Source organism: Brienomyrus brachyistius, unplaced genomic scaffold, assembly GCF_023856365.1.
Source record: "Brienomyrus brachyistius isolate T26 unplaced genomic scaffold, BBRACH_0.4 scaffold74, whole genome shotgun sequence".
Taxonomy (NCBI): domain Eukaryota; kingdom Metazoa; phylum Chordata; class Actinopteri; order Osteoglossiformes; family Mormyridae; genus Brienomyrus; species Brienomyrus brachyistius.
Genome location: NW_026042349.1, coordinates 135,891 through 148,754, shown reverse-complemented (window position 1 = coordinate 148,754; position 12,864 = coordinate 135,891). Strand labels below are relative to the sequence as shown.

At 45.0% G+C, this 12,864-nt stretch overlaps 1 protein-coding gene across 4 annotated transcripts in view; it reads left to right on the top strand.

Annotated features, from left to right (window-relative positions):
• LOC125726683 (copine-5-like) overlaps positions 1-12,864 on the top strand; it is a 92,481-nt gene that overhangs the window by 7,848 nt on the left and 71,769 nt on the right. For 2 of the 4 annotated variants that reach the window (XM_049003057.1, XM_049003056.1), the window contains exons 2-3: positions 1,896-1,958; positions 9,546-9,586. In XM_049003057.1, the coding sequence (XP_048859014.1) occupies positions 1,896-1,958; positions 9,546-9,586 (104 nt within the window). The remainder of the gene's footprint in view (positions 1-1,895; positions 1,959-9,545; positions 9,587-12,864) is intronic. The other 2 variants (XM_049003059.1, XM_049003058.1) reach the window with 1 other exon arrangement.

The following is a 12,864-nucleotide window of genomic DNA, read 5'->3' as shown; positions in this document are numbered from 1 at the left end:
GGATGCTGTGAAACATTTATATTCACCCTGGGCAATCCCAAAATAGGACTGTCGCTCTGTGCTTTTGAGATCAACTTCCCAGTTAAGGCGTCAAAAGCAGTGGTCAGACTAGTGGTTAAAATTCCATAATGGACACTATAGTGCTTAGCAACCACATTCATTAGGAAAAAATCTGATCAAAGAGGTCTTCTAAAAGTGAATATGCTGAATTAATATGATGGACCATTTTAGTATATCAACATGGCTAACCATTTATACACATACAGCTTAATATGCAGAAGCTTAGTACAGTGATACCTTGGAACACAAACTTAATTCATTCATTCTAGAAGGCTGGTCAAATTGTGATTTCGTTGAGGTCCAAGTTGAATTTCCCGGTAAGAAATAATGTAAATTAATTTAATCCATTCCAGACCCAGAAATTTCAACCTATTTAAATCTATCTACCTACCTCACTAATGATAAAAAGCATTGACAATCAGTATAAAGCTAATACACACATACAAAAGCAATAAACGTTAAATAAATGGCCCTTTTTGAGCACTTTATCTGTATTGAGGTGAGCTGATGGCATACTGGCAGTGGTCGGTGGAGAGGAGGAGGGATGGAGGGGTTACCATTTGGGAGGGGAGACACGTCTCCATCCATACAAGGTTTAACAGATTTGTTTTGATAGCAGAGAATGCCACAGTGATGTGTGACCGTTAACCGCTGAGTTGTATGAGGGGAGTTTAAGAAGCAGACCTGCTGCAGTAGTTGAGGGTCTGAGCTTTGTGTATGGCTCCTGAGCTAGTTAAGAATGCGTATATGGGACATGACAGATACTGAGTCTGGAACTGGTCACAGAAGGAGAAGGTGATTCTTTTTTATTTGTACTGGGATTAAAAAAATGGGAGGAAAAACAAAATGGAATGAATCAGTTAGCTAGTTTGGAGCTCAGGTTTAGCTGTTGTGTGTGTTTCTGCAAGTTAAAATGCTGTAATTATCATGCTGGGCTTCTTGGAGGTTTTTTTAAAGCCGTCTCAAAATTGTATTTTTGTTTTCAGACGTGTAGAATCACAGGTTGGTTGCTGATTATAAGATGTGCCAAACCCTACAGTAACAACAATATTCCTTTTGCTATGAGAATTGTCCAGACCTGTTAGCGTGATTCATTTTTTATTTATGGAGACCTTTTCATTTATTTCTCAAGGCCAATGCCAACATATCATCTACTGCAGATCCATTCTCAACAATCATCTTCTAAGCAAATACACCCCACAGTAATCAAAAACATGTCTTTGATCTGAAGGCTTTTTTTAATTCAAACGAAATGGTTTTGATAAACAGTGTTGCTGGCATGCAAGGGTGTTCAAAATACAGAATTCAAAAATAAGGCTTTAGGGTCATTTATTTGCTTCATTTATTTGCTTTCCTTAAGCATAATAAAACTGGACAAAAATCTTATCTAGTAGAGTTTGAGGTGAGCCGGGGGCCCTTCCAAAAAAAGCAGAATGCAAGGAACTGTCAGAGGGCACACGGTCGTGGGGGGGCCGCCAGGGGAGCGCATGGTCGCGGGGGGAGGTCGCTAGGGGAGGCTGCCAGGGGGCCGCATAGTCGCTGCATGGTCGCGGGGGGGCCACACGGTCATGGGGGGGGAGCTGCCAGGGGGCCGTACGGTCATGGGGGAGGGGGCCACCAGGAGGCAGGTCACCTGAATGTGTGCTTTTTTAACTAGCACTAGAATATCCAGAGGAGACCTCTGCACGGGGGCAGGAATCAGGCTGCAACCCTTTTTAAATTCAAACTTTTAAGAATTGAAACTTTCCAAATTTCCAAATCTCACAGTCTATTTAAGTTGTGTTTGAGATGAGACCACCAATGCCCTAATCGGGTGTCTTCAATATGTGTTACAGGATTCAAGACCAAAACTTCCCCAGTCCACAGAAATTCTCTCAAAATTGTATCCCACGGACTGAGTGAGTTTTGGAAACGTGCTTTTCAATTATTCAAATTATTATTTTGCTAAAAGGAGTGTCTTAAATGTGGGCAGTGTGGTTGCCTTTGGGACACCTTTGGGACCAGCGTTTGAGTCTTTGCTACCTGTTGCATGTGTGTTTGCATGTTCTCTCCGTGTTGTCATGGGGATTCCTCTCGGTTTCCCTCCTCTCCACCTACCACTGCCAGTATCTTGCCCTCCTTTTCGTCATACCCCAGGAAATCTGTCCCCGGATATCTGCCCATGTCATGTGATTCTGTTGTGATGGGGGTGCTGTTCATACTATGTTATTGAATAAAGATCCGATAGAAATTGCTCTCTGATTGAAATTATCCTATTTGGTATAAACATGAAGTTATTTTCTGTCTACTGAAAATATATTACATACCTGCAGTGAGGGACAGTTCTGCCATTTCATGGGTCCTGAGCAAAGCTTTACTTGGAAGCCCCATACCAAGAAAATTCATAATCATTTTCCTTCCTCCACAACGCAGGTAATTTGAGGGCCCCAGCCCTGCCTGTTCGGCCTAGAGCTACGGCCAGCCCTGCCTTTTTGGCCTATAGCTACGGCCAGCCCTGCCTTTTTGGCCTATAGCTACGGCCAGCCCTGCCTTTTTGGCCTATAGCTACGGCCAGCCCTGCCTTTTTGGCCTATAGCTACGGCCAGCCCTGCCTTTTTGGCCTATAGCTACGGCCAGCCCTGCCTTTTTGGCCTATAGCTACGGCCAGCCCTGCCTTTTTGGCCTATAGCTACGGCCAGCCCTGCCTTTTTGACCTATAGCTACGGCCAGCCCTGCCTTTTTGGCCTATAGCTACGGCCAGCCCTGCCTTTTTGGCCTATAGCTACGGCCAGCCCTGCCTGTTTGGCCTATAGCTACGGCCAGCCCTGCCTGTAGGGACAAGTGACTGAGTAAAAACATTCAACTACTTATGAAATTCACTTCACTTTATTTTGGATGCATTGTTTCTAAAAATGTTACGGACATTTGCATACTAACTATGTAATACAAGCTGATTTTTGCTGTTCTAAGTCTATGTAAGTCTACGTTGTTAAGAATAACATGAGCATTTGCTCACAAAGTGTAATGGTGTTTTGCCAGTGCAAGATTTTGAATGTACATTTGTGGCAAAATCAGAATTTACATCTGTTTTTAATGCCGTAGAAACATGCAGAAAAGAAGCACTGAGAGCCATGATAAATGGCTTTATGTTTCTATTGGCTTCTCTCTGTAATCCCTTCCCAATGCTTAGGAACTCCCACTAACACATTACGCATTCAGATGCCGAGCACAGAATGGCCCTGCACTGCCCTCCCCTCTAATGTGCTGAAGACAGCTCACCGGCAGATTCAAACTATTTCTCTTTGAATAATAGTTATTTTTCATAATGCTAGACCTAAGTTATCATAATTTTACATAATTTGGAGACAGAAACACCATCACTCAAACCGAAACAGCTACATAATCAGTGAATTTAATACCTAATATTGCTTTTTATATTTCTTCTATGTGCATAAGAATGAAGTGATGTTCGAACAGCAGCATTGAAATCCATTCACTTGTCACAGACCCTTGTCTACCACAAGGTCATGATCAGCTTGGTGCCTATTCCAGGAAGGACAAGTCTGAGATGCCAGTCCATTGCAGGGCACAAAGCGTGGGGCGCCTTAGCTGAGATGCCAGTCCATTGCAGGGCACAAAGCGTGGGGCGCCTTAGCTGAGATGCCAGTCCATCGCAGGGCACAAAGCGTGGGGCGCCTTAGCTGAGATGCCAGTCCATCGCAGGGCACAAAGCGGGAGGTGCCTTAGCTGAGATGCCAGTCCATCGCAGGGCACAAAGCGGGGGACTCCTTAGCTGAGATGCCAGTCCATCGCAGGGCACAAAGCGGGGGACGCCTTAGCTGAGATGCCAGTCCATCGCAGGGCACAAAGCGGGGGGTGCCTTAGCTGAGATGCCAGTCCATCGCAGGGCACAAAGCGGGGGACACCTTAGCTGAGATGCCAGTCCATCGCAGGGCACAAAGCGGGGGACGCCTTAGCTGAGATGCCAGTCCATCGCAGGGCACAAAGCGGGGGGTGCCTTAGCTGAGATGCCAGTCCATCGCAGGGCACAAAGCGGGGGACGCCTTAGCTGAGATGCCAGTCCATCGCAGGGCACAAAGCGGGGGACGCCTTAGCTGAGATGCCAGTCCATCGCAGGGCACAAAGCGGGGGACGCCTTAGCTGAGATGCCAGTCCATCGCAGGGCACAAAGCGGGGGACGCCTTAGCTGAGATGCCAGTCTATGACACAGCAATTTAGAGACTTCAATTTAACTCATTGGTCTGTAACATAAACCTGCCCTGCTAGTTCAGTTACATGAACATTTTAAGTATGACAAAGCATCCAAGCCTGGAATAAAAATGACAGTTTTTTAAAAAAAAAAATTAAATTAAAAAATTTTTTTTTTTTTTTACAGTTTTCAGACTTGTCTCAGTATCAGTCTCCTTTTTCAAAACACTGAACACATGCACCATATCAGTAGGCTATGTGTTCTAAACTGTGTATACTTTTGCATTGCTTCGATATAAAATGTATTCAATCGCAAATTCTTCCAAAATTTATGAATAACTCTCTGTGTTCAACACCAGCACAATTATGTAGAACTACAGCAAACTTTTCAGACATATAGATATTCTGTTCATAACCGTTCATTTCCAGCTCAGTCCATCCATCTATCTCTTTTCTGCCACTTATCCAAGGTGAGGTCTAAGCAGGGATGCCCAGACCTCCCTCTCATCAGCCACCTCCTCCAGCTCCACTGGGGGAATACCAAGGCGTTCCCAGGCCAGCCGAGAGATATGATCTCTCTAGCATGTCTTGGGTTTGCCCTGGGGCCTCCTCCTGGTGGGACATGTCCGAAGCACCTCCCCAAGGAGGAGTCCAGGAGTCATCCTAGATGGATGCCCGAACCACCTGAACTGGCTCATTTTGATGCAGAGGAGCAGCAGCTCTACTTTGAGCCCCTCCTGAATGTCTGAGCTCCTCCCCCTCTCTCTAAGGCTGAGCCCAGACACCCTGTGGAGGAAACTCATTTCTGCTGCTTGTATCGTTCTTTCAGTCACTACCCAAAGCTCATGACAATATGTGAGGGGGGGAATGTAGATCGACTGATAAAACTAAAGCTTTCCAGCTCAGTTCCCTCTTTACCACAACAGAATGGTAAGTGTCCACATTACCTCAGACACTGCACAAATCTGACTGTTTGTTTCCTGCCCATTTCTTCCCTCACTCGTGAACAAGACCCCGAGATACTTACACTCCTCCCCTTGGAGTAGTAACTCATCCCCCACCAGAAGAGGACAATCTACCTTTTTCCAGTCGAGAACCATAGCCTCAGATTTGGAAGTGATGAACTTCATCCCGACTGCCTCACACTCAGCTGCAAACTGCCTTAATGCATGCTGCAGGTCACCGAACGCCAACAGGACCATGTCATCTACAAAAAGCAAAGATTGGGTACTGAGATCCCTTAACTGGACCCCTTTTGCCCCTTGGCTATGCCTAGAAATTCTGTCCATAAAAGTAATGAATAGAATCAGTGACAAAGGGCAGCCCTGACAGAGCCCAACACCCACTGGGAATGAGTCTGACTAAGTGCTGGCAATGTGAACTGAACTCTCACTTTGTTTGTACAGGGACCTGATGACCCACAACAGCAGGCCATGTACCCCATACTCCTATAACCCCCCCCCTCCCATCTACAGGACCCACCAAGGGGCAGGATCACATGCCTTTTTTAAATCCACAAAACACTATGTGGACTGGTTGGATCATAAACCCCCATGAACCCTCCAGTATCCTTGTGAGGGTGAAGAGCTGGTCTAGTGTTCTGCAGCCAGGACAAAATCCACGTTGTTCCTCCTGGACCTGAGATTTGATAGGCAGACCCTCCTCTCCAGTACTCCCCTGGCATAGACCTTCCGAGGGAGGCTGAGGAGTGTGATCTCCCTGAAGCTGGAACTCATCCTCCTGTCCCCTCTCTCTAAAATTGGGACCACCACCCCAGTCTGCCAAACCTAAGGTAATGTCCCCCAACTTCCACACAATGTTGAAGAGGCATGTCAGCTAGGACAGCCCAACGACATGAAGCGCTTTCAAGAACTCGGGGTGAATCTCACCCACCCCCAGAGCCTTACCACCAAAGAGCTTATTTGACTACTTCAGTGACCTCCAACCCAAGAGGTGGGCAAGTGGTCTACCTCCTCCAAGGAAGGCGTATCATTGGGATTCAGGGAATCTGCAAAATATTCTTTCCACCGCCTGACTTATCCCCAGTTGAGGTCAACAGTTCTCCCTCCCTGCAGTAAACTGCATAGGTAAAGCCGTGCTCCTCCTCCAGGTCGCTTGATGGTTTTCCAGAAGCTTTTTGAGGCCGACTGAAAGTCCTTCTCCATACCCTCATCAAACTCCTCCCACACTCGAGTGTGGCTTTAGGAACCACCAAAGTTTCTCAGCCTGCTGATACCTGCTTCAGGAGTCCCACAAGCTATCGAAGCTCGAAAGGTCTCCACCTTCAGCCGGACAGCTCCCTTTACCACTGGTGTCCACCACCGGGTTTGAGGATTGCTGCCGTGACGAGCACCAACAACCTTACAGCCACAGCTGCACACTTCTATCTCGGCAATGGAGTTTCTGAGCATAATCCATTCAGGCTCAATGTCTCCTGACTCCCACAGGATGCAAGAGAAGTTCTGCCAGAGGTGTGAGTTAAAAATCTCCCGGACGAGGGCCTCCACCAGACACTCCCAGCACACCCTCACAATGTATTTGGATCTGCCAGGTCTGTCCGCAGACTAGGAGATAGCGGGGAAAAGAATATGCGGTATATATTTAGGGGCTGAGAAAATTAGCGTGTTAATACATTGCATTAATTTTAAAGTCATAACGCAGTCACCGACATACCTCAGTCTTTGTCAGGTGGCTCCTTTTAGAGCCATTTGTGTAATAGGTTTAAGATTTTACAGTGTTTGGGATTAAATAGAGCTTTAAGCCGCCTGTTGAATACATGTGAGTATATGTACATGTGGTACATGCCATTCATAACCAAAGTATGTGATTTACAAAAAAAAATTAACACTCTATAATTTGAATCTGTCTTCAAGCTAATTAAAAAAATTGAGAAAATAAATATGGTAATGAGTAATGACCGGTGCATTGTCTCTTGTGTTAATGCTATATTAATTTGGGGATTTAACATATAAACATTTATGATTATAAGTATTAACATTAGGTGCAATTTAATTACGATTAATCACAGAAATTCATGTGATTCATTTTTTTAATCAAGTCCCATATATAATGTGTGCTTTATGGTTATTTTATTTCTTCATTTTACTTCAGGTTATGTACTTTTCTGCAGCATACAGCAGTTGTTGCCTCCTCCGCTAACTGCTGTGCTATAGTCAGCCAGTTCTTTAGCCAGCCTGCCAACTACTGCCCCTTAGCCACATGTCCAGCTCATAATCAGCTTGCCAACTTCTGCCTCCCAGTCGCATGTTAACTGTACATTTGTAGCTTGATAGCTTGCATGCTATTAGCTCCCACCACCATGTATTGTTCACATGCTATCTGTACATTAGTAGTTCAGCTGTCAGCATGCTAACAGCCCCCCACCACTCATTAGTCACATGCTAACTGTACATTACTAGTTCAATAGCCAACATGCTATAAGGTTGCCAACTCTCACACATCTGATGTGATACTTACTCTTTCAGTCTCACGCTCATGCAAGAAATCTTATGACACATCTATATAATTCCATTATAAATCTAAAATTTGTTACACCAAAAGTGTTGGGGTGGTTTAAAGTTTACAATAAAATAAAACTGTTGCATGCACAGACTTGTCTTAAATTGAAAGTATCACGTCAGCCAGCAGATCAAAGTTGACAACCCTGATGCTAAGAGTCCCCACCACCCATTAATAATGTGTTAACTGTACATTAACAATGATAACCTGCATGCTAACAGTCCTTATCGTGGATCATGTTTAGTTGTGCGGCCACTACACTGGCGTCTCACCCACAATCTTGTTTCTTTTTGATTGCTGTTGTTACACATTCAGACTGTCTAGGAGGTGTGCTGGTGCATATCTGAAGAAACACCAACTACAAACTGTACCCATAATACCTCACAGTACATCCTGCACCACAGTACAGAGCCATATTGCCTATGCTGTCAATCTTACAGTTCTCCTAGTTTGAAGGTGCTGCTCACTCCTCGTAACGCGCCCTTCTGAGACCCTGTGCTCAATCCTCGTAACGCGCCCTTCTGAGACCCTGTGCTCACTCCTCGTAACGCGCCCTTCTGAGACCCTGTGCTCACTCCTCGTAACGCGCCCTTCTGAGACCCTGTGCTCAATCCTCGTAACGCGCCCTTCTGAGACCCTGTGCTCACTCCTCGTAACGCGCCCTTCTGAGACCCTGTGCTCACTCCTCGTAACGCGCCCTTCTGAGACCCTGTGCTCAATCCTCGTAACGCGCCCTTCTGAGACCCTGTGCTCAATCCTCGTAACGCGCCCTTCTGAGACCCTGTGCTCACTCCTCGTAACGCGCCCTTCTGAGACCCTGTGCTCAATCCTCGTAACGCGCCCTTCTGAGACCCTGTGCTCAATCCTCGTAACGCGCCCTTCTGAGACCCTGTGCTCAATCCTCGTAACGCGCCCGTCTGAGACCCTGTGCTCAATCCTCGTAACGCGCCCTTCTGAGACCCTGTGCTCACTCCTCGTAACGCGCCCTTCTGAGACCCTGTTCTCACTCCTCGTAACGCGCGCTTCTGAGAGGAGTATGTTTTCCTTTCTGGTTTTTATTTTTATTTTTTTATGAACCATCCACACTTGCCTGGAATGTAATAATTGTAATTAGGCAGTGATGTTTTCTGAGCATTAGAGTACAGAGTTTAACTAGTGAATTAGGGAAGTAAGCAGTGGGACAGTGTTAGCTATTGGCACTGTTAAACGGAGCTATGGTGATTACTCATTTTACACCTGTCCTTGGAACCAAACATGAAAACAAACAGTAAAAGTAATCTGGGGAATATAATTAGTGAGTCATGGTAAATTTGAATTTGTTTTTTTTGCCCTTTAGGAATAGAGTGGGATTCATTTTTTTCTTATTGAAGATCATTATCAATTCTAATTAAGTGAGCCAACAGAGGCAGAGATATGGAGGTGAGGCGACAGATATTGGAGGAGAGTCACACAAGAGGCTCGTTTGAAAAGCAGGCAACTGGAAAGTTATCCAAAGAAACTGGAGCCAGTGGCAAAGAGGGCAGGAGGAATAAGAGGAAGATGCAACCAGGCAGGGAAGGTTAGATCATGGTCCACTTTGTGCGCGCCTTCATTTAACATGGAATCTTGGGAAGCGACTGGAAGTATACTCAGCCCACTGCAGGAGGAGCCTGGATGCCGATAATGCAGAGCACCTGCAAAGCCTCATTCAGAATACAGTATTAAACTCAGAAAAACTGTGGTGATGTTGCAGTTCATGCTGATGATTAACTGATTTATGCTTTTCTTTCTCCCCTTAGGAATCTTTTAGATAAAGACACATTCTCCAAGTCTGACCCACGTGAGTCATTTTTTATACATTTTGTGAAATGTCTTATGATTGGTATAACACTTATAAAATGGGAGCTCCTGTATGTTCTTGTTGAAGAATGTGTAATTAATGACAGCGTATGTTGATCCACTTAAATAGTAGCATTGTAAAATATTTGCAAGTACTCTACTACAAGCTGAATTTTTCTTAGACATTAGTTTCTATGGATGAACATGCAAATATTGGTACTATTAGTAAATCATGTCATATGATTCATTTAAATTCTCTGCTCCCCCAAATGTTTCCCTTTGAAAGTGAACTTGTACAAATACATATGCAATATGGCCTGTTGCAAAATTAACTGTTTCAGTGCCTTTACTGGCACTAACTTTTTTCACTGTACCTCTTCAGAAAATCCCAACACTTTAATGCCAAAAGAGGTTTATGCTAACACTCCATCTAACATTCCATCTACCTGCTCAGGGACTACGGGCAGAAAATAGCAATACTTGCTAAAACCTGGTACATTGCATCTTTCTTTGTTTTGTACAAGGTTATGTTTTACTGTGCACTGTCCTTGTTTAAATAAATAAATAAAAATTAATAAATATGAAATTCAATGAATGAGTATGACCTTCATTGTCATTAAGTTAAAGTTACGATTAATTCCTTATATTTTCCTTGCAAGTTTTTATAATCACTTTCCCACTTAATTACTATTTTCTTTTGGATTTTACAGTGTAATATAATATTAGTGAATAACTTTTTCTAATCGAATTTATCTTGAACAGCTACTTTATAACCCCCTGCCTTGTACGTTCCTGTTAGGATAGGATAGTACTTTATTGATCGCAAAGTGGGGAAATTTGCGTGTTAACGCAGCTCCAGACAGCTAGTAAGAAAGAGTTTACAAGAGTAAAAGAATATAAAAATACAAGAATAAGAATACAAATAAGAAATAATATGAAAAGATAGAGCACTAGTCCAATACTAATAATAATGCCTATGTGCACCCATACACCGTATGAAATATGGGTAGTGGGTTGTGGAAAGTGCAAGTAGTAATAAATATCAACTCTATAACTACTATATCTACAATTAACTACTGAGGTAGTGCTGGGTATTGGCATGTACATATATACACCCGTTCTAACCACCTACATCCATACATCCATACATACATACATACATACATATATACATACGTTAAAGACTCCAGGCTCACCATTGCTCTGTGGTGGAGAGAATTATTGAAATAAATCCATTCATCTGTCTGTCATTTTTCAGTAACTACTTACATTTAGTTTTACAGAGGCCTTGGGTCTGTATGAGGAGTAGCGAGTAACCCTGGTACAACCTGGACAGGAGGCTAGTCCATAAAAGGGAACTCGCACATATTCAACACACAATTTGGCAAATTTAAGTAAAAAAGGGAGAGTGAGAATGTGGGATGGAGCCTGAGACGAGTCACACAGAGCATGCAGGCAGACTCGCACACAGACAGATACACACATAGACACCAACACACACGGCCTGGGCAGAATGGAAACGATTGCCTCAGGTGCTCAGTGACACTGCCAGTGGCATGATAAAATAAATTATCATATCGCCCATCCCCCAAGGCCTGTATGCTGCTTCCTTCTCCAGCAGTATCTTTTTAAACATGCTACTTTGTACCATGGTACTGGACAGGGTGGTGCTACAGAATCAGACCAGGGCATGGAGCCTCTTCAGTAGGTCAAAGGCCGCATGTATCCTTTTCTTCCTTCTCTCTGTTAACTTGTCAATGTGCTTTGTGTTTCTTGGTCACATCACCTGGGGCACAGTTAATATGTTGGCATACATCTGAACCAAGGGCCTGGTACTAATCCATCCACCCATCTTTCATATCCAATACTGGGCTGGGTCACATTTGAGCCTAAAATATATCCCAGGCAGAAGACAGCAAAGAACAGGGTAATAATTATGTGAAATTTGAGTATACAGTCAAACCAACCTCATCCGGACCTCCGATATACGGGCACCTCCCTCTACCGGGCAGCTCTAAGCACACGCATGTGCAAATGAATTTTACACAACCAGCAGCTGTTGTTATGAGCCCCAGTCTAGGGTTGGGCCGATTGAAAGAGAATGGAGACGTGGAGTAAGGGAAGAACAGGGTGTGATGGATAAGGGAACAAACATGGACAAAGGGGTATTTCTTTATATATTTATGTTTTTCTTGATACATCACGGACACAGAACAAGTAAACCTGGGGCAAAAGGACTCAGGAGTGACTACAGCGAAAACAATAAGCAAAACCCAGCTTCCGAACGCAACCCAAAGCTAACTTACAAAAACACATTGACAAATTCTCCACCTTACTCGCTATCCAAACAATTGCATACAACATAGCTCCCTATGCACCTGACACACACACAGAGATCAAAGCGGCAAAAGTCCGAGGGCCACGTGACGACGTTAACCAAAAACCGGGCGAGAGTTAGAAACCAAATAGCAAGCAAACCCAAGCGAAAGCACAGACAAGGGCAAATAAATAGTAATGACGCCTCCCTGGGGAGGTATTCCGGGCATGTCCCACTGGGAGGAGGCCCCGGGGAAGACCCAGGACACGCTGGAGAGACTATGTCTCTCGGCTGGCCTGGGAACGCCTTGGGGTCCCCCCAGAGGAGCTAGACGAAGTGGCCGGGGAGAGGGAAGTCTGGGTCTCCCTGCTGAGGCTGCTGCCCCCGCGACCCGACTCCGGATTAAGCGGGAGATGATGGATGGATGCATCAAATGGATCCATCAAAAAAATAGCAAACCAAACGACAATAATCAATAAGTGAGCAGAGCGCCCGAGACGTCTTGTAGTCAGCTTTTCATTTCGGAAGACGGAAGTGAGGAATGCTGCATATAGAGAGTCGTGGGTGGAGTCTGCACGTGGAGGTGGAGCAAACGTCGAATGGAGACAGAAGAACGATGCTGTGGGTGGAGTCTGCACATGGAGGTGAAGCAAACGTCGAATGGAGACGGGAGACCGATGCTGTGGGTGGAGTCTGCACGTGGAGGTGGAGCAAACGTTGAATGGAGACAGAAGAACGATGCTGTGGGTGGAGTCTGCACATGGAGGTGAAGCAAACGTCGAATGGAGACGGGAGACCGATGCTGTGGGTGGAGTCTGCACGTGGAGGTGGAGCAAACGTTGAATGGAGACGGGAGACCGATGCTGTGGGTGGAGTCTGCACGTGGAGTTGGAGCAAACGTCGAATGGAGACGGGAGACCGATGCTGTGGGTGGAGTCTGCACGTGGAGGTGGAGCGAACGT